Source organism: Eriocheir sinensis, chromosome 42, assembly GCF_024679095.1.
Source record: "Eriocheir sinensis breed Jianghai 21 chromosome 42, ASM2467909v1, whole genome shotgun sequence".
NCBI classification, from domain to species: domain Eukaryota; kingdom Metazoa; phylum Arthropoda; class Malacostraca; order Decapoda; family Varunidae; genus Eriocheir; species Eriocheir sinensis.
Genome location: NC_066550.1, coordinates 4,147,779 through 4,171,081, shown reverse-complemented (window position 1 = coordinate 4,171,081; position 23,303 = coordinate 4,147,779). Strand labels below are relative to the sequence as shown.

General features: G+C 42.2%; 1 protein-coding gene across 1 annotated transcript in view; it reads right to left on the bottom strand.

The window, feature by feature from the left end:
- The window catches only part of LOC127010197 (glutamate receptor 3-like), a 41,881-nt gene extending 22,909 nt beyond the window's left edge, over positions 1 to 18,972 (bottom strand). The window contains exons 1-2 of the mRNA XM_050884075.1: positions 18,966 to 18,972; positions 18,361 to 18,484 (exon numbers count right to left, since the gene is read on the bottom strand). Coding sequence (XP_050740032.1) covers positions 18,361 to 18,484; positions 18,966 to 18,972 — 131 coding nt within the window. The remainder of the gene's footprint in view (positions 1 to 18,360; positions 18,485 to 18,965) is intronic.
- Between the last annotated feature and the right edge of the window lie 4,331 nt (positions 18,973 to 23,303).

Sequence of the window (23,303 nt, the reverse complement as noted above, 5' to 3'; positions counted from 1 at the left end):
TACGGACACAAACTACTGCCAAGAAGCAAAATAAATAGGTACATAAATAAATAATAATCTATATTACTCAGCATCACAGCTTCCGAATGATATTTCCTTTTTTGTTAAAAAGGAATAGGTTTATTTTTTTTATCTCTTCGGAGAGTTGGCTCCATAATTTAGATTCTCTAAAAATAACACTTTGCTGAGAATGGGATGTTCTGCGCAATGAAATTTTGACTTCATTCACTCGTCGTGTTTGAGTGTTGTGAGTGGTGTATTGAAAACCTGTCTGTTTGATATGTATTTAGTGATTTATATACAAATATAAGAGTTTGATTTGAGATAACGTCACATAGTTAACGTCACATATTTTCAGAAGTTTCATTCCATGGAAAAAAGGATTTGCATGATCATACCTGTTACAATATGACATAACTTTTTTTTTTTTTTTTGAGTAAGGAACAATTTTTCAATATAGGTTTTCTCTGCTCCACCCAAGACTGTAGAACAATATAACGTGTGGATAAACTAGGAATAAGTAAATTTGTCTTAAGGAATCTGTCAGCAATTTCTAATCTTATATAATACCCAAGTTATTTTAGAAATTTTACTGATTACATCTACAATGTGTGACTTCCATATTAGTCTGTTATCTATTGTTATTCCTAAAAGTCTTACTGTTTGAACTTCTTGTAATGTAAGATCATTTATCTTGACATTTATGTGTTGAGAGCCAAATTGGACGATAATGAATCAGCTGTTAATGCTGTTTCAGTAAGCGCGATGAAAGACAGTGTATCTGATCCATGTGGGAACTAACGACGTTCAGTCAACTCGATCTCAGGACCTGCTGTCAAAATACCGTCAGGTCATCCGGAAATATAAGACAAAGTCCCCTCACATCATCGTCTCTGGGATCTACCGAGAGTCAATACGTTCGCCGGATTTAACAGCAAAGCGAACGGCGTCAACACTAGTCTAAAAAACTTCAATTAGCGCCCAGACCTGTTTCGCGATGATGGCCTCCACCTGAACAAGGTTGGATCGGCGCGGCTTGGAAGGCTCCTGAACGAGGCAGTTGACAGCTTTTCAAAAAGCTATTAAAAAAAACTGCAGGCGAAGGCGGGGCAAAGGCAGACCTTGATCAACCAACCCGTTGCGTCGGTGCGACTTAAAAGAAACTGTGTAATCAAAGACGCCCCCGACAAGCGAACTGACAACTCGTCGCAGCCAAAAAACAGGAGTCATATTTCTGTTTTGTATACAAATGCACGTAGTTTATTACCCAAAAAGGACGAAATTGGGGCGTATATTGAAACAGAAAAACCAGATGTGGTAGCCATCACAGAGACTTGGTCCAACTCTGCACATCTGATATCAGAATTGTCATTCCGTGGGTACAAAAGCCTCCGCAAAATAGAAAGCACAAGAAAGGAGGAGGAGTAATTTGCTACGTAAAAAGTACGCTCCCTGCCATAAAAAGAATTACATAGAATTACATAGAAAATCAGACCACACAGACCCCATGGTCCAGACTTGGTGGTCTGTCCTAAAACCTAAGTGATTTTACATTAATCAGAAGGCTCCAAAACGTTGCATTTCTACTCTAGTTGATATTAAGTTGAAGGAAGTGACGGTCGAGCTTATTTTTAAAGGAGTCAATCGTGTTACACTGGACCACTGATGGTGGAAGCTTATTCCATTCTCGCACTACAACGTTGGTGAAGAAAAATTTGGTGCAGTCTGAATTTACTTGTCTACATCTGAGTTTTACGCCATTGTTCATCGTGCGCAAAGTGTCATCGATCATAAACAATGTTGATCTGTCTACATTCGTGAAACCATTAAGTATTTTAAAACATTCGATCAGTTTTCCTCGGAGGCGACGTTTCTCAAGAGAGAACATGTTAAGGGTGGAAAGCCTTTCTTCGTAGGATTTGTTGCGCAAGGAAGGGATCATTTTCGTTGCCCGAAGCAGAACACCTTCTAATTTAGCAATATCCTTTGCATGGCGGGGAGACCAAAACTGTACCGCATATTCTAAGTGGGGTCTGACTAAACTATTATAGAGCGGGAGTATTACATCTTTATTCTTGAATAAACAGGACGCAGAAAAATACGATTCCGTCTATATGGAAATAACCGCAAACAATAAGAAACTAACACTTGCAACTGTATACATGCCCCCAAAACAACAGGCAGCCGACGACATTGCCCTATAGATGGTATGCATTGACGTCACTAAGCCCCGCCCCTAACACGTGGGCCGGATCCTCTGGCCGTGTCGAGAGGTAAACAAACCCTATATCTTTGGCCGTGGACGCTGTACATACCCACACATTACCCTCATTTACGATGGCAGGAGAAGCTGCTGGTGCGGTTTCATTATCATTATGACTCTGCTAGGTGGCGATCTTCCAGACTTGCGCCACAGTGATATATATCAGTATTTGATAAACTTCAAAAGTACTAGATATAATCACAAGACTTTAAGAGCCTATAGAAGTCTGGAAGCCTACAACCTACAACTGTAGCGTACTAGGTGCAGGAACTAGCGTACTAAATGTAGGATTGATAGCGTACTAAGTGTAGGAACTAGCGTACTAAGTGTAGGAACTAGCATACTAAGTGTAGAAACTCGCGTACTAAGTGTAGAAACTCGCGTACTAAGTGTAGAAACTCGCGTACTAAGTGTAGAAACTCGCGTACTAAGTGTAGAAACTCGCGTACTAAGTGTTGAAACTCGCAACCCATTACACGGGTATAGTTTGGACTCCACAGCGATAGATATAGCAGTGTGTGAAAGGAATTTGGGAGTGTTAGTGAATTCTGACCTAAAACTAAGGAAACAATGTATTAGTGCGAGGAATAGGGCTGACAGAGTATTAGGTTTAACAGGACGGTATCCAACAAAAGTGCAGAGGTCATCCTCAGACTCTATTTAGCGTTAGTTAGGCCACACTTAAATTATGCTGTCCAGTGTTGGTGCCCACACTACAGAATGGACATCAACTTGCTAGAATCAGTTCAGAGGAGGATGACCAAGATGATTCAGGGACTGAGGAACCTCCCATATCAAGATAGGCTGCCTAAAACATCTCAACGTACATTCACTAGCAAGACGAAGAGTGCGGGGAGATCTGATAGAAGTATTCAAATGAGTCAAGGATTACAACAAAGGCGATATAAGTAGAGTAGGCTACTGAGAATTAGCCAGCAGGATAGAACACGCAGTAATGGATTTCAATTAGAAAAGTATCGATTTAGGAGGGAAATAGGCAAGCATTGCAAGGTTTAGTAATAGGGTGGTGGGGGAATGAAATAGACTCAGCAATCACATAGTGAGTGCAGGGACGATAGCTTGTTTTAATAGTTGACTGGATAGCTACATGGACGAGGATGACAGGTGGTAGTGGGGGGGGGGGAATCTGGAGCTGCCCTGTGTAGGCCATTAGGCCTCTTGCAGTCTCCCTATGTTCTTAAGTATTTTGTTGCTGGATGGGTCAGTGAGCTACTCATCACAGACATCAATCAAGGGAATGCTTTCACGGTGTGCATCATCATAGCTAAGGTAAGATATATGTAGTGTGGTTGTTTAATGTAGTATAGATCTATATCAGTGGTTCTTAAAACTCTTTGATACTGTTACCCCCACAGAGTTATATACCTCTGTGGTGACCCCAGGCAGTGTTATGATAAATCACCTTGTTGTAGGTACAACTTCAATAATTATGACATATTAGTATACCTACCTCTGTAGCCTATTAGATTTTTATTTTATCGGTTGGTCGGGCATTTATCCACAGTTCTCTGCGATTTATGGCTGCTTCAAGCTCACTTTTCTTCGATGTGGACTTTCTAGAAAATCTAGAATGAGACATTGTCTCTACCTTCCTTATTTGAACAGCCAAATGCACAACACCGCTTAACCATCGTTGCGGCGTTCGCGGTTGCCACGGCCAGCCAGTGGTTTGTTATTGTTTACATGGGATCGTGACGTCACGTGCACACCATCTATACGAAGAGACTCTCAACACAAAGAAAGGCAATAATAATTGGGTAGTTTAATTGCCCTAACATTGACTAGGGACTGATGACTAGGTCAAGAGGGTAGCAGGCTCAGAGGTGGTGGAAGATTCGTTCCTCACTCAAGCTGTAACTCAACCGACAAGAGAAAACAGTCTACTGGATCTGGTATTAGTAAGCGACCCCGACCTCATCCGCGACTGTGAAGTTGGTGAGAAAATTAATGGTTGCGATCACCACTTAGTCCGTTTTAATGTCAACATAAGTCACAAACTAGTAGATAATCCGTCAGTGATACCAGACTACAAAAAAACAAACTTCAACTTAGCCCATGAGCTGCTTCCCCCTGCGACCTGGGACCAACTTAACATCACCGACAATACAATCGACAACGCGTGGAACAACTTCAAAGATAAGCTTTCAGGGATAGAGAAGGCTACAGTGCCTACAAAATCCAGGCGTGTAAATGATGCAGTAGATCCACCATGGATGACCAGAGAAAGAAAAAGGGCAGTAAACTTATAAAAAAGGAATTATAACCTAATGAAAGAGAATGACACGGCCGAAGCCCGTACTCAGTAGCAAAACAGCCTCAGAGCTTGTTGCACCCTTATTCGGAGCAGTAAACGCAACTATGAAAAACAAATAGCGCGTGACATCAAAACCAGCTCCAGAAAATTCTTCACATACATCAGATCAAAAAAGAAAGTAAAATTCAATATTGATCCCCTGACAGACGAGACCGGATCTGTAACTCAGGATGGTAAACAGATGGCCAGAATCCTCAACAGTAACTTCGCATCCGTATTCACAGTCGAGGACATATAAACCATTCCCGAGAGCCCTGACCCGCCGAGGAGGTTCACGCCCCTGGAAATTGACTCAATATGCGACCAAGAAGTGAAAAAGTACTTGGACAAACTCGACACGAACAAGTCAACGGGACCCGACAACTTGTCCCCGAAGTTATTATAAGAGCTTAAACAGAAAATACTTGAGCCACTCACTAACATATTCAACCGGTCAGTACAAATGAATAAGGTCCCAGAACAGTGGCGGATCCAGGGGGGAGGGCGGCCGCCCCCCCCCTTAGGACCTAAATTGCGCCCTTTCAAAGATTCACTGAGATCTGGGGGGTATCATTTCTGTGAACACTGCTACTAGCCTACTAATTATAATGATAATAATAACAACAATACTACTACTACTACTACTATTACTACTACCAGTGAAACCTATTCATATGGAACGGACACTTGCCCCAGCTTTGTCATTTAAGCCACGAATTTTGAAAAATCAACCGCTTTGGTGCAAATCGCTGTAACTCCTTTATTTCTTGGGCTACAGAAAAGTTATTTGTATCAATCGACGGTAAAATGCAAGGGCTATATTTTTTTATTAGCGACCGGGCTCGAAAACCGACTCGAAAGGGTCGAAAACGAATAAATTCGCAAAAAAAAAAAAACTCCGAAAAAAAGTATTTTTGAGTTCCCAACCTTGAAACCCATTCATTTTTTTGAGAATTTAAAAAAAAAATTTAACAAATGATTTAGCCCTGCCGAACTCCAGACATTTTGACGTTTTTGTCTAGTGTGGCCTTGCTATTGCCTCTAGAAGGCTGTAAGTTAGCATGTAGCCCCTCTTGCCAATGTTGTTTGACCAACTCGCAGAATATTCTGATAGTTTGATTCTAAGTTCGTCGTCGAACTGTCACAAAGTAACCTGTTTTTCGGCCCTTTTGCCACGATTTGGACACGTTTATTTTGTGACGGCTCGACGACGAACTTAGAATCGAGCTATCAAAAGATCCTTCGAGTTGGTCTTACAACATTGCAAAGAGGGGCTACATACCAAATTACAGCCTTCTAGAGGCAATAGCAAAGCCACACTAGACAAAAACGGCAAAATGTCTGGAGGTCGTCGAAATCGCTCTCGGCAGGGTTTATGTTTCAAGATCTAGCGACGAAACTACTTGGAGTAGGGAAGCGTTATGCACCATTTTGGAAAGCACATTGGCAGGGCTAAATCATTTGTTAAATAAGTTTTTTGAAATTCTCAAAAAATGAGTGGGTTTCAAGGTTGGGAACTCAAATACTTTTTTTTCGAATCTTTTTTTGCGAATTTATTCGATTTTCGACCCTTTCCAGTCGGTTTTCGAGCCCGAGCGTTAAATAAACAAAAATATAGCCCTTGCATTTTGCCGTCGATTGATACCAATAACTTTTCCGTAGCCCCAGAAATAAGGGAGTTATGGCGATTCGCACCAAAGCGGTTGATTTTTTAATATTCGTGGCTTATGACGAGGGCGCCGCAAAATCAAAAGAGAAAGACGTCCATTACTTGAGATGTTTCTGCTACTACTACTACTGCTGCTGCTGCTGCTGCAATAATAATAATAATAATAATAATAATAATAATAATAAATAATAAACATACAAAACAAATAAAAGAAATGCTCGGGTTCATAGCAAGGAACTTCGTGTAAAACGCCAGACGTGATGCTATCCTTGTATAATTCACTGGTAAGACCGCATCTCGAGTATGCGGTACAGCTCTGGTCTCCTAATTACAGAAAGGACATTGATTTACTGGAAATGATTCAACGACGCACCACGAAAATGATTCCAACCTTAAGGGCTCAACCGTACGAGGAACGACTCAAGCGACTCAATCTCTTTACATTGCAGAAAAGATGCCTACGAGGGGATATGATTCAAGTCTTCAAGTACCTGAAAAAGTTCAATAACGTCGTTTACTCCAAATTCTTTGAACTGCAAACTAACTCAAGAACTAGAAATAACGGTTTACCCATTCAGTCGAATCGATGTAACACAGATATTGGAAGGAGTTCCTTTTCAAACCGAGTCATCCGCCACTGGAACAATCTTCCTTCAGAAGTAATAAATGCGAATACTATCAACTTCAAATATCGAATCGACCGACATTTCGTTGCGACAGGAGTAAACTGAACATCGAGGCGCTTTCATCTGCTCCGAGTAGCTGTCGAGCAGATCACTTTACCAAAGCGGGCAACCTCGTAATGAGCCAATAGGCTTTCTGTTGCTTGCATTTCCATGTTTCCATGCGAGTTTTATTGACATTTAAAGTTCATTTGTTACTATTCAACCAACTGATTACACGCATTAGCTCGTTATTCATTACGTTCTCCATGTAGATTAAATCCCTTCCCTGAATGAAAATGTTAGTATCATCAGCAAATAAAAGGAAATTAAGTTTGAAATTAAGTTACAAAGAGGAAAATCGATGATGAATAACAAAAATGAAGGACCTAAAACTGACCCTTGAGGTACTCCACAACTAACCCTTTTGCACTGAGACACAGTGTTGTTAAAGACAGTGTATTGCTTTCGATAACTCAGGTAACTCCTAAACCATTCATGAGCTGAACCCCTAATACCATATACGAATAGCTTATTCAGCAATATTGAGTGGATAATTGAGTCGAATGCCTTAGACATATCGCTAAAAAACTGTCCGTTGATATATTTATCAACTAAGGCCTTAATCGCCTTATAAATATTTTGGCAAAGATGGTGTACCGCCAATTCCGTTGAATAATTCGGTTGAAACCCTCTCTGACAAGAGACACTTTTGCAACAGGTAATGCATTAATCTACTAGCTACAACTTCAACTATTTTACTTATACTGGGGAGGATAAAAACGGTCCTGTAATTAAAGAACAAAGAACTGTCATCTTTCTAGTAAACTGGAACTACTCTTGCTATCTGTAGGTGGTTTGGGAAATATCCTTCTGTAAATTACTTGTTTATGATATATTCAAGAAAAGGATTGATTGATTATTGGGGGAGTTCGTTCTTGGCGCCGCAACCGCAGGGTCATATGGCGCCGAATATTAAGTAAAATAAATTATATAATAAAAATATATAAAAAACAGTATTTAATTAATTAAAAACAAAATAAAACTCAATAAAAAGTCAGTAAAACCTACAGGAGGTTGACGACGCCAGCCTCCTGTAGGAAGCCATAAGCGTCATGCCCCGAGGAGAGTGCCTTCTCTCCCAGCACCAGGGAAAAAGACTCATCTCCACCGCGACACAGGGAGAGGAATCGCTCTCGCAGGTCCCCCAAAGTGGGGCACTCGACCAGCAGGTGCTGCACTGTTAAGGGTGTTACGTCACCAGTGTCGTAACACTGGTGTGGTCATGGGTCTCGGGAAAAGTACAAAAAACACAAAGTCAAAACAAAAACTGGGTTGGTTAGGCCTCAAAACACCAGGTTCTTTTCCCCTAACCGAACAACAAATAAAAGGAAAATGAATAATTTAAAACAAAGGAAATGGTAGCGGAAAACGCCAAAATGAACTAATATATATTTACAAGTTAATATTTACATTAATTATAAAAAAGAAAGTAAGAATCCAAGATTACCTTAATTACACACACTCCTTTAAAACGTGAAACAAATAACAAAGAAGCACAAAACACTAATGGAAAACACCTGAACGAGGGAGGCGGCATGTAACACAGGCTAAAGCGTGATAAACACGGAAACAGTAAAACCGGCACACGAAAACACACCAAAAACCTTACCTTAAAACAGTAACGACTCTCTCTCCCGTAAAAGAAAACACACGCTTGCAGACGTGGAAAACTGCAGAAGGCGCTGCAGGGACACAAAAGGGGAGAGAGAGAAGTCGGCCTCCCTTCTAACTCGACGGGTGAACGGGAAAACAAGGGAAGGATTAGTGACCTCGGGTCACTCCAGGCACGTGCAGAGGGGGGGTGCTAGGGGTGCCCAAGCACCTGCCCCTTTTGCTCCTGTTTTAAAAGTGCCCTTTTCAGAGAAATGTAATACAGGCCTGTGCCCCGCCCGTTCGATGTCTCGCAGGATTGACACGACTTCATTACATATTTCGCTTAATTTACTATTGCCTCAACTTATAATTAGTTCCATACATGTCTTCATTATCAGCTTAATTAATTGTCCCATTCAGAGCTGAATATAGTCCCCTCCCAATCATAATTATATTAAACATAGTCAACACCAGGCCGTCCGGACGACAAGCAGCCAGCAGGGAGGCCTCGACGGCCATCTTGTCCTTACTCTCTCCCAGAGTCTATGTGCACTAGATCAGTGAAATAAGTGTTATAAGCCCCTATTTGAGTGTTAATTAGTAATTACTGAGACTCTCCCTGTCTCCCTCGCCGTCCGCACATCAGGTCCTGGGCCGCCTCACCGGCTCTGCGCCACACACACACACACACACACATACACACATGCCTTGCCCGTATCACATAGACACTTACGGCTTCCTCAACACGGTTCCCCGATGTTTTCCTTCTTGTAATAAGCCTTCAGAGGTCTCGCTTGTGTTTCCCCCTATCGTTATCTTTGTTCTCTCTCAGTTCTCTCTCCTATCATCTTTCCCTCTTCTCTTCCTCCTTATCTGTCTAGAATTGCAGTTACCAGTTTAAGAGCTTCATGGTTTTGCCAGATGTCCACAGCGTAGTGGAAAATAAAATGGGGCCAACTTTAAATCTCTTAATCTATGAATACTTTTCTTCATAATTATGATCACTTTATTTTTCTCATTCTTTTAATGTATGTTGATCATTATATATGTATATACTATTTCAACGGCTCATCCCTCCCTCCATCCCTTCCTACCCCCGCCTCCCTTTCTCCCTCCCCTCCTCCCTCCCTCCCTCCATCCCTTCCTTCCTCCCTCTCTCCATCCCTTCCTTCCTCCTCCTTCCCTCCCCTCCTCCTCCCTCCTTCCTTCCTCCCACCATCCCTTCCTACCCCCTCCCATTCCCTCCCACCACCCTCCCCTCCTTTCCTCCTCCTTTCCTCCCTCCATCCCTTCCTACCCTCCTCCCTGTCCCTCCCAGTCCCTCCCTTCCCTCCTCCCTCCCCCTCCCTTCTCCCTCCCAACCACCTGCCTGAACTGGTAAAACTAGCAGGGAATATTAATGTTTATGAATAATTATTAAGAAATGATGAAAAGTTTCAGGAGATTTTTACAAAGGTTAAAGAGAGAGCTGAAACTATGGCCATCGACCTTCCCTCTGTGATTTCTGGACAAGGCAGAAGAAGAAAAATGCCTGAAAGATGCAAGTATAGTGCTACATCTGCTACGGAGGACCATCAATACCAAACCTTGGATGACTACTACCGCGTGAGAGTGTTTTATGTGTTTTTAGACACAATATCACAGGAGCTAAACTTTTTTTTGTCTTTGTGAAAATTTTCTTATATTTCGCTTTTATGTAATGCATTGAGGGTAATAAAATGTTATTGACCAGTTTTTTGCCTGAAAATTTATTAGTTACACAATTATAGGGTGGTTAATAAAATAACCACTGCCACACAGTGTACGGGATAAAAAATATAATAAAATTGAATATTCCTTGTAGAAAATTATTCATTAAATGTAAGTTTTTAAGTATTTAGTATAATAAACTTCATAGATATAATAAAATGCACCTCCATATGAAAAAAATTAGGAAAACTTAATTAGAACAATAAAACAAATTCTGTAATGTTGAGACTTCCTCATTCTAATTATAGGCACTACATGGTACACTTTTTTTTTTCTTTTACTTTCACATTTTATTTGGTTTATATATTCTAGTCTTACTTTTCAACACTGGGAAACTTTGTGAAGCATCCCCTTTTGTTATTGAGCAGTGGAGCTTCGTAAACTGAGCTTTCCCAAATAGTGCGATGAGGTTCGAATCATTTTTTTGTGCTGCAGTAATTACATCGTATGTGTCTTTCAATTCTGGTTGGAAGGTGATCAGATTTATCAAGTCTTATTTCTTATGGTATTTTTGTTTTTATTTTTTTAGAGGGTAAACTATTTCAGAATGAAGATTTTCATGCAGGGATATCTTGAAGAAGATATCCCCCTGCAGGAAATCCGTGAACCACCCAACCATGATGAGTCCGACTGTGATGCCGATGAAGACTTTGTCGACGCCATAGCCACTTCTGCTGTCTCGCATGATTTTGTTCCAAAATGGAGATAGAAGATGTATGACATAAACTTCCCAGTATTCAGTGAAAAGGTTGGACCATCTAGCATATTCCCGGAAAATGAGCTTAGCCCAGTAAGTCATATATACACTGAAAAAGTTCAAAATTAGTGTGATTCATGGGCTAGCAGGCGCAGCTAGCATGAAGTCCGAAGCTTGCAATAGAACATCAGGTGAATCTTCCATAGTGGTTAGTCTATCCTCAAAAAAAATCAGAACAAAAATACAAGAAATAAGACTCTCCTCCTCGTCCTGTGATTCAATAGGAAAATCAGTGACAACATCTGCATCGAGTATATCCCTGATTTCATCGTCTGTCAGTCTCGTTCTTGAGTTTGGTTTCTGAAACAAAATAAAAATACATGAGATAGGCTTTAAAAATGTTTTTTTTTCTGATTGCTCTAATAGTCTTACTGTAAGCATCAAACGGTTTTTTTTTTCCATCTTCGAAACACGATAATAATTTGAAAAAAATGTTATATATATATATATATATATATATATATATATATATATATATATATATATATATATATATATATATATATATATATACTTATTTATTGACATAAACAATATTTGTAAAGCCTAATAAGAACTTGTACATACAACATCGTATGATATAGTAGGCTAAACTTCTTTCAGTTTGTTTCGTAAATATTGACTATTTGTTTTTATAAAAATATGTATCCCCATATACCCAGTGAGGAATGGCGGTAGTGATTCTATATAAATATATTTATATTTATTTATTTATTTATTTATTATATATTGACAAACAAAAATTGTATAGTCTATTTAGACCTTGTAAAATACGATGCAGTGGCTACATTTAGTTAGTTCTACATTGTAATGGTTGTTTATTCTGAGCCAAAGAAGTATTACTCCCTCTGGGGCATGGTGGTAGTGGTCATTATATTAACCACCACACTAGGCTATATAAATACTACGACATGAGGTTTATGTCATAATACACATTTTTATCACAAAGAACTGGTATAATTTCAATAATAGAAACGTCTAAAACATTCATGATATAATTACACATCAAAACAAAAAAATACAAAGGAAAACACTTACCGGAAGCGCCATCTTCACCTCTCCACATCAAGTTGTAGTCTGATAATGCATGCTCTGGGGCAACAGAGCGCGGGAACGTGAAGAGACGGTCACTGAGCACGCACGAGGGTGGTCAGTTTTGAAGCGCACTGCTACAATAGTCTAGGGGATTCGTTAGAACAAGTGGTTAATATTCTAACCACTCCAGCCGAAAGGGTTAAAGGTGGGGACAACACAACATGGGGTATCCTAAATGCCTTCCATTGCATGACAGTTCAAGATAACTGGAAAGAACCTGTGAATGAAAAAGCATTCAAGTCATTGCAAAAATTATGCCAGTTTTATGAGCTGGAAGAAGTAGACAACCTACGGTTGGAATTGAAGATATTCTATTCCTCATTTCCATGCCTGCCACAGAACACTGCAGCTACACTGCTGAATTTGATAAAGGAAAACAATGCCCAGGAGATATTTCCACTTATGCTTGAACTCTTAACAATTTATGCCACTCTACCCGTCACAACTGCAACAGTGGAAAGGACCTTTTCTAAACTCAAGCTGGTGAAGACAAAGCTGCGCACCCTGTGCAGTGAGGAGAGGTTATCTGATCTCTTGTTGCTAGCAATTGAAAAGGATATACAAATCAACAACAGTGAGGTTATGACCATATTCAAAGAAATGGCACACGGAAGGGTTCTCTTGTAAATATAAAATGATAAGATCTGGTTAATAGCATACTGTATTAATCATACGGATTGATTTTCTTGCAGGCATTTATGTATAAGTAATATATGATTTTTTTTCTTTAAATAGATTCCCTAGTCTTCTACTGATAATCAGTACAGTAGACTTTATGTTCATATAAAATATTAGCCTGCTGGTACCTATGACAGTTTATACAAATTTGAAAGGGTATTGAGCAGATATATGTTTTATTCTCCTTCATTACTATATTTTTGCCCTTTTTTTCACTTGAGCACCTGCCCTGAAAAAGTTCTCTGCACGTCCCTGGGTCACTCCTTATATTGGGGTGGCTGCCACCTCGCCGCCCACGAGCGGGGTGCCAGACGTCGCTGGCGGTGTGGGACAAGAACTCCCCCACGACAGCTCAAAATACATACAATACATAAATATCCTAACCTAAACATAAAATAAAATATGCATATGTTTACAATACATTGAACGGGCCGGAGAGACATAAATGAAAAGCACAGCCCGGTGGCAACATTGACCCCGGGTCGGGCGGCTGGTGTGAGGAGCTATGCCCGTGCGCGGGAAACAGGTCGGCGGGTGGGAATATTCCGCTCCCCAAACCGGAAATATCCAGTTCATGCTGGGTCGGCGTGGGTGGAAAATGTCACCGAATCCGGAAAATACCGGCCCAAACAAAGGTGTCACATGGGCGATTCACGTGGTGACCGCCCGTGTCCGTGGAAAAGAATAAAACAAGGCGGCGGGTGAAGCCCAGCCGTAACAGCGGGGACGAAGCAGTCATCACAGTAGGGCTGAACTCCCCGGGATATGAGAAAGCCATGTATAGATCTAGTGTGACCCACTCTTAAGGCGGGCCAAGACAGTCTCGCTCTTACGATTCCTAATATGTGGATACGACCAGGGACGCACAGCCCTGATCGTGACTTCCCCCATCTTTGTCGTGGCAGTCACATCCTCCCACCTGCGCTGCCATACCCTCTGGAGTGCAGACCGCACGGTGGAATACAAGTCCGGAAGCGTGCACTGTGAGGGAGGACGAGAAGCAGCGGCCCGCGTCACCTTATCGGCCTCCTCATTACCATGCACAGATGCGTGGGCAGGTACCCAACACAAATTTATTTGATATTCACGCCTTTAATTATTATCATATTGATATCATGACCTGGGGCGGTTCTCTTCAAGTCAGTAATTACATTATTTATTTAATGGCGGTCTGTTGGTCGGAGATAAAAGGAAAACAATTATGGATGGGAATATTCCTCAAATGATCTTGAGTGATCCTTGGTGTTCTGTGCCAGGCTACCGGCAACATTACAAAAGTATCGGTTGGAACTCTGGCTATTTCAAGGCTATTTGTTATGTGATTATTTTCTAGATTAAATGAAGTCTGCTTGGGTCTACTCTTTTCCCATTGTCAGATTTTTTGAAATCTGATCATTTTCTCCTTCCGATCTGGCTGTTAAGTGTAGTTCTAAACTTCTTGAATGTTTTTTTTTTCATAGGTGAGGGGACATTTGACTTACAACTTCTGCAATCTGTTACGTTCCTTGATTGAGTTCCTAACTGCTGATGTCACATATGTTTAATGAGGATATTTTCTACTTTTTCTATTACTCTCTCGGTCCCACACGTCCCCTGCGTGTATCGAAACACACGAGAAATTAATCACAACCAGGAGAGGGTATTCGCCGGCTGCCTGGGATTGAACCCGCGACCAGCGTGACGGGAGAGCCACTCCTTACCGAGTCGGGCAAAGAGGTACCCCACTGGCTAAATGGGTTATGGGAGGCTTGTTCATCAGGCCGTCGCCGCACTACATTATGGTTTGCTGTAATGTTTTTCTTTGATATTACATTCTTTTATAGGAAAATGTTTATCATACATTACTAGAACGTTTTCCATATAAATATCAAGGTTAATCTTAGGGAGCACCACTCCAAACCAATATTCGTGGTAAATTAGCACGTGAAAGAATTATTATTATAATGCATTTTCGTATACGTTTTACCTTGGGGAGGGGCCAGGGGGGCAAGCCTCGTTAATTATAAATCTATGACGCCCTGAAACTTCAATAAACAAGGACTCAATGTGAGGCAACTTCTGAGAGAGGTCATGTTATATGTTACTTGAAAAGTGAGTGAAAATAAATAGATAGTCCTCCAGCTGAAGTACTATTATTTTCGTAAAATGCATTATGAGTTAAGTCTGTATAAGGAAGAAATATGATCATTTAAGCGAGTCTCAGTCCTATTACATCAAAACATACTATAATTGTGTTTAACCATTGGTCCTGAAGTTTCAAAGTGTAGTGGCACACTGCTAATATTAAACAGCAATGTTTAAACCTTTGCATTCCTGTAAATCTAAATTAAAGTTTTCATAAAACTGATAGTTACACTGGGGAATTTTCACATTACTCCCAAGAAAATCGTATACTGAATCCAGAATGTTTTGTTCGTTAAACTGCTCATATGAAATTTCATTAATCACACTCAAAGGAAACGTGATTTACAGTAAACATCTCGAAAATGTTCTTATCACTCAAGTGATAAAATGGAAGTAAGTGAGAATCTATTACTTTATATCTAAGTATTCAATACAGTGTTGTATTGACACTGCTTTGATCGTGGGACCATTCCCGTACGCAGAGCAGCACCAGGCTCAGCACTGTCTCCGGCAGCTGTCATCTCGAGGAGTGCTGGGGTGAACTGAAGTAGTAGCACTAACTCCGCCCTCCCCAACAACCATCCCGAGCCGGTCCGACACTTCTGTGAGCAACACCCACACTGTCCCGAGCCGCGATGTGGTGTCGTCTGCCATCCTTTGTCGTGAGACATCCCATCCTGAACTTCGCATTGCGGAACCCAATCTTTCCTATCACAGTAACTAAGTGAAGCATGTAAGTGTAAAAAAACAACGACAAAAAAACAAGGAAAACCTAAAAACCGATGCAAAGCGGAACAGGTCACAAGAAGAAGAGTAACTGTTGATATCCTTGTCGTAAACATACATACGTCATCATTTGCTTTTATAATAATATAGATTAACTTGGGTGGGACAGATCCCGACAGCCAGTCAACAAAAGACAGGGTACCGTGTCGAAATTCATGTATATATTCAGGATGGGATGTCTCACGATAGGGGATGTCTGACGACACCAAAGCGGCAGTACCTCATTGAACAGGATACCCACTGGTCCGAGCCACGTTGTCACTGCTACGAACTTGTGATATCGGCGGTCAGAGTCTTCCCTTGATGATCAACTTTGTGTACCTGAAATGGCTATTTTGCCCTCACTTATAGCATTTTCTTTCCCTATTGCTTGTGAGGCTGGACGCAGATCTTCATTGATGAAAACGTTAGTCCCACGGAGCTTTGCTGCATTTCTTATAACAGCCTCTCTGTTGCAATATCTTGAAAAGCGAACGATGGCGGGTCTGCTCCGGTTTTCCCTCTGCTGACCAACTCTTGTGTGCTCGCTCGATATCCATCTTGGGTAACTGGAGTTTGTTCCAACAAGTTGTTCATCTGTACAGCAGTCTGCCCTCATGTTTCATTCAGAGTCTCGTCCAGTCCGATGATTTAAGGATTAATCCAGCAACTGTAGTCCTCTTGATAATTGTTTTTTTCCCTCCAGTTCTTTCTGCATCATGCACATATTCTGCAGATCGCTGGTCAAGCCTCATATCTTTTCTTGGTCTCCCTTCTTTTCTCGTTGTAGCTGCTTCACTTCGCATTTAAGATCGTCTACCTCTTTTTGTGTGAACTCCAAACTCCTCGCTACGTTGTTCACAGTCACCTGATATGCTTAAATTCGTTCCTCCATTTGCTTCATGAATATTTCCAGAGCATTCTTGTAAGCTTTGTCCTGGCGCTCTATTAGCGTTTTCAACTCTGATATATCCATCTTGCTTTTGAGGAGTACCAAACTTGTAGGATGTAGACGATTGTGTACTGGGAATGGTTGGTCAGGAGTGAGGGCTGGCACGTCTGTTTAGTACTTGTCGAAGAAAACGGTACGGTAAGTGAACTGGCAACGAGTGTCTGAGTGAGTGAGTGAAGTAAAGGGCGTCTGGGAGATTAGTGCTCGCGGGTTTTCTTAAAGGTACTGTTGTGCTGGAAGCTTCCCCCGGCAACCATAGGCCTCTAGAAGGCTCCCGGAGAAACGAGCAAGGGGGCGGGGAGCAAGGCGAGCCGTCCGCGCCCCGCGGGGCGCGGCCAGGCGCCAGGCGGGAAGTGTTGCCAACTCGCATATATTTTTGCTACATGTTCTTGTATGATCTAAAATATACTGTAACATTCTAGACTGTACTGTTCTGGATATATATAGGAGAAGAGGGCGAGAGAGGGCCAGTCCCAGTCATAGTAAGCTAGTGGTAAGTGAAGAGTCAGAGTGAAGTGTACTACTAAGGAAGAATATTAAACTACAGAAGCTGTGCAAAGTGTTTACATATCTCCCTCCCACGGAGTCTCCTGACGGCGACACGGAACCCAAGTAATACGTCCGGCATAACAGTACTAACTATCTCCTTCAAAGATCCAACTACAAGGCCAGCAATATACAGAGATGATATAAATAAATATTCATTGAGCTCTAGTACAAATGAAACTGAAGTCAACAATAAAAGAAATAAAATAATCGCCACCTAACAAAGAAATCGCGTCTCTGTATCACCGTCAAAAGATTGTATGTGGAAGGTAAGAGGAAAACGACTCATACGAGAAGAAAACAAAGGTACAACTTATGCATTCGGTGGCGATCACGACTCAGTTGTTGCAAATGAATAAATCGTAATACAAGTCACTGCTGTACGTACATATCACGACACAACACAGCGGGGTGAAGTGGTTGCCCAAATGGTAAATGCCGTGACAACTGGAGTAGATGAAAATAATCATTATTATCATTATTATTGTTATTGTTATTGTTATTATTACTACTACTATTATTATTATTATTATTATTATTATTGTTATTGTTGTTGTTGTTGTTGTTGTTGTTGTTGTTGTTTATAATAATAATAATAATAATAATAATAATAATAATAATAATAATAATAATATTGATTACACCTCAGCCAGGACTCGAAGCACAGGCGTGGCACCCGCCGTCACCCCCGCTGTACGCCTTTCAATCTGTCTCTTTGGCCTAATAATAATAATAATAGTAATAATAACATTAATAATGATAATCATAGTATTAATAATATTAATAATAAAACATTAATAATGATATTAGTAATAGTAATTATAATAACAATAATAATGAGAAGAAGAAAAAGAAAGAAGATAAGGCTGATGACGAGAGAGAGGAGGAAGAAAAAGAGGAGGAGGAGGAGGAGAAGGAGGTAGAAGAAGAGGAGGAGGAGGAGGAGGAAGAAGATGAGGAGGAGGAGGAGGAAGAAGGAGAGGAGGAGGAAAAAGAAGATGGGGAGGAGGAGAAACAGCAGGAGAAGGAAGTGGAGAAGGAGGATGAGTAAAAAGCTGAGGACGAGGAGGATGAGGATGATGATGATCGGGGGTGGCAGAAGGCAGGTTGTGTTGTAGGAGGAGCCGCACCTGGAGGGTATGGTGAGAAAGGCAGTGATGGAGCCTGAGTAAAGGGAGCCCACCACCACGGCCGCCAGCATGAGGCTGCCGCCAACCAGCCTGCCGCCCGACACCCGAGGCCACACGTTGCTGCCTGGAAAGATGCGTCAGGCTTGTCACCCATCTGCCCGATTACAAGGTCTTATGCGGGCTGATGGTTACATCAGACAAATTGAGTAGCCAAGACGATGCTAATTTGTTTTTTGAAGCCTCTATCAACCCACGTTTTAGGTCCGTGTCATATTATGCGTCAGGCACCTGTCACACTTCATCAGGGTCCAAGCACACCTTGCATCACACCTTGTCACATACGAAGTGAGGGTACAGGCACCCCATTGACTGATAAGAGCCTATGTGTACCATGCATAAGACCCCTGTCACACCTACCACACCATGCGTCAGACCCCTATCACCTTACGCGCCAGGCCTCTGTAAGGCTATGCTTCAAGTCGCTGTAACACCATGAGTCGGGCAAGTGTTACCCCATACATAGGACCCTGGCACACCACAAATCATGCTACTGTCGCACTATGAATCCGGCCCCCAACACACCATCCCTGGAGCTTATGTCACACCTTGCATGGGGCCCCTGTATCACCATGAGTCAGGCCCCTGTCACACAAAGCGTCAGTGCCCTATCACACACTGCGGTGGTTTTTGTCATCATGCGTCAGGCTCATATCACACCATGTACCACGCCACTGTTTATACGGATGTGCACCACACTTCCTATAACGCATTTCCTACACATCACATCTAATACTTAAGCAGTTTCTAGAGTAGTGGCGTTTCCTATAGAGAGAACATCTAAACATAAAAATCTATCATGTCTCAATACCTACAGGGTTCTATTAGACACGTTTCCTACACAAAGAAAGGCAGAGTCACAATTCCTACAGGGTTCTAGTCATATTTTCCTTTTCCTTGCAAGGCAGCGCGTTCGATTTAATTCTTGCTTGACTCGAAATTTTGACCACCAGTCATGAGCCACTGCCGACACGCTGCCTCCTGTCCTGTGCAGATTGCATGGCTACCCTTGTGGTCGCACCATCATGCATCCATTTAAATAGTTCATTTGAAGTGAACTGAAACTGAAGTGCTCATGAAATCCACTTACAACTTGTTTTACAGCTCCATTTTATATACGTACGCTGTTAAAGAGAAAAAAAATCCAACATTAATATTCTCCAGCGCTTTGTACTCTTTCTTGCATTAGTTTCACCAATTTTGTACATTCCGCTTGGTTGCAGAATTGTAAGAGAAATAACAGTATAACTATAGGAATTAGAATGGATGCACTGTTATGTGTAGATGTGCTGAGTATTCATTTTTTATGTAGGAAATAATATGAAGGAATATGTGTAGCAAATGTGGGAGTGACTACTCTAACTTGTGTAGTTCTGTAGGAGATATGACTACGCCCCTTTATACGTAAGAGACCGTTGCGCAATGCATCAGGCTTCTGCTACACAGTACTCCAGGCCTCTGCTAAAAAAAAAAAAACATTAGAACTCTGTTGAAAAATGCATGTCTCCCCTGGTAAACAATGCATTAGCCCAAGTAACACTATACATCAAGCCTCTGTTACACATTGCATTAGGGCCTAAGGAGCGTGGCTACAGCTCAGCACCTGTCTTCTTCAAGTGAGGCGAACGCCTCGGTAACAGGTGCAGGATATAGAGAAGTTGGTTGCAGGCTGCCGGCTTGAGTGAGGAAAGGGGTGCAGGACGAGAGGCCTGGTGGAGAACAGGGTTGTTACTCTAGCTGCTGTTGCTCGTTAATTTGAGCCGGCCTCCAGATGATCGTCGGGACCTTGGATGGTGAAGTGGTGGGTGCCCTTATACAGGCTACTATCACATTGTCATGCTCATGGCACGCAATGCCTTAGGCCCTCTTACATTATGTTTTCTGTCCATATTAAACAATGCATCAGACCCTCGTCAAAATGTGTCAGCCCCGCCACACATTAGTCTTGCATCTTTGTCTATGACCTGTTATGATGGCTCATGCATTCCTCACACAGTACATCATATTCCTGCTACACAATGTGTCATGCCCGTCATGCAGTGCGTCAGACATCTGTCAATCAACTTGTCAGGCCCGTGTCAAGCAATTTGTCAGCACCTGTAACACAATGCGTTAGGTCCCTCTCACGCAATGCGTCATGCCTATGTCACACCATGCGTCAGGCACTTGTCACATCATGCATTAGGCCCCTATCAGAAAACGCGAAAGGATTTTGTCACACAATGAGTTATTGCTCTGGTCACACTCTAGGGTATGCGCGGCTCCTGTCACAAAACAGGACACTAGTGACTAGGGTCCTTTACACATTTCTTAGAAATTCATCTGACAAAGTATGAAGAACATTCATTAATCAGATATAGATAAAGGCGAGGGAAAGAGCAATAAGGTTTCTGGTTGTGACTCGTAAGGATGATGCTAAAAGTTGTTACCAATAAAGAGTCGCAATATCATCCATGGTATCATGCTTACGAGTTACAGCCAGAAAAATTATTGCTCTTTCGCTCGCCATTATCTGTATCTAATTAAAGAATGTTCGTTTTACACTTAAAATATAAAGTATTCAAGCGTTTTCTAGAGACAATAATCTTTGTTTTGGTGTTCTACGGGTTCATTTTGGTTGACAGTTGTACTTGTGGGGATAGTATAATGATAACGTACATTCGCTTGCGTGTCGAAAGTAAAAACGAGCAGTTTTGAGGGTGGTGAGATACACTGCCCCAGAAATCCTAGTGGGAATAAGTTATTTTGTTGAGGGGAGGGTCATGGGGGTTATCCTGGCAGTCGGCCAAGGAGCACCAAAGAAGTTGCAGGAAATTGCAAAGAAAAAGCTACTCGGGGATGACGCCATCGCATCCATGCACAAGGATAACGTGCAAGTGCTTTTGTGTAAGGACAAACGGATCGTCCCCATGGTGTCCACCTCCCACAACGCTGATGCCACGCCTAAGAGAGTCCACGCTAAGGTCAAGGACACTAACGGGAAATTTAAACTTATCATTAAGACTATAAAGATGCCCGTCATGGTTTAGGACTATAACCAGAACGTGGGTGGGGTTGATCCCTTTGACCAGACGGTTAACTACTACCCATTCGAGAGAAGGACAGAGAAGTGGACCAATAAGATCACTTTCTATTTCATCAACATGGCCCTTTTGATGCATCTGTCCTCTACAAGTAATGCAACAACGACATCTAGAAACTAAGGGCGGTATTACAAGACACCTTCGCTTTTCACATTATATATTTCTAAAGGTCAAAGAGGGGGTCAATCGGGTTCTAATGAGCGTTTCTTCAGGTTCACGGTACAGAGGAAGAGTCACACTATCACCAGGGTCATAGAACTACTACTGGAAATGCCCACAGCTCCTACGAAAGCCCTGTCAAATGAGGGTTCTTGGGCGATGAAATGTCTTATAATACGACGCTAAGTCTCCTTCAGTTCCAGGAATACATAGTTGATAGGCTGCTCAACTTCAATCCCGATGAGTGGCCTACCTCTGGTGTCTCCATCAACCATGTTCCCGATCTTCACTATGATTCTTACAAGAAGTTTCTCCCACCCCTGCCCAACCTCCTGCCAGCACCAGTTCGGCACTTCCCACACGTGCCACCAGCCCACACCAAAGACCCACTCTGTCTGTGGATTCGCTTGGTACACCTGAGGGGTCACCTGAAGAAACCTGAAGAAGCTATTGGTGTACTTGTGACGCTTAATGGGCAAGCTCGCGCGTTTCATAAGGCAGCTCATCCTAGTGTTGCTCCTAAAGCCTCCACCTCTAAGGCAGAGGCGTGCACAGGGGCTTGGACCACCCCCCTCCAAGCGCGCCATGTGGTTATCACCGAAAGGCTTCGGTTGGACAACTCCCTCGCCAACAGGCGGGAGATGATCCCTCACGCTTCAGGTGTCTACGGTGTTCCATCAGGAAGAAAAGCAAGGGCACCAGGTATATGTGTCCTGAGTATAATGAAGTGCTGTGGTGAGTTCCTTTCTCTTCCCAGTAATTACATAGGTACAGATAAACAGACAAATACAGAGACAAACACTCAGTTGCACGAGCATTTCTTTCAGCCGCATCTGTACGTGGACCAATGACTCGCATCACCGCTAAATGATGAAATGAGTGTACTATGTAGTAACATTATTTCAAAAAGGTGTTTCAGTGTTGTAATTAACATTACGTATTTGTGTGTTTGTGTTTGTATGAGTGTATTCGTGTGTGTGTATGGTTATGTGTATGTGTGTGTGTGTGTGTGTGTGTGTGTGTGTGTGTGTAATTCACTAGCGACCTGATCACGAGCTGGACTCGTCATCGCCAGCAAGTACGCTCCTGATTAGAGCAAGGCTCATTAGTCGATTTCTTGGCACTGCCGGGACCTTCGCACACTACAAACCACATCCCCCTTGATTCAGGGGTACAGTTACCGCTCCTTAAGGGCAGTGGAAAAATCCCGGCATGAGCGGGGCTAGAACTTCCGTCAACCAGGCCGTGCAGCCTGGCAGCGCAGAACTTTACCATTGAGCTACCGGAGCGGATTCGCTGGAGGTTCTGGTGATAGCTGTTGAGGCACTGCACGAAGAGACGAAGCCCTTGGGACTTCAGGTCTCCTGGGCCAAGACCAAATTACAGGTGTTTGGAGGCTTGCTAGATGAAACAGTACAGTTTGTTCATCCGTGTGACGAGGACATTTTGAGATCTCGAAAAATTTCATATATTTTGGTAGCGTAGTTAAGAATAGCGATGAATCTCACCAGGAAGTCTTACGTCGGATTGGTCTGGCCCAAGGCGTTCTGGACTCGTTCAGTACGAGTATATGGCGTTGTCGATACCTGTCTGTGTAGGACAAATATTCGGATCTACAATTCACTTCTGCTTCCTGTCTTACTT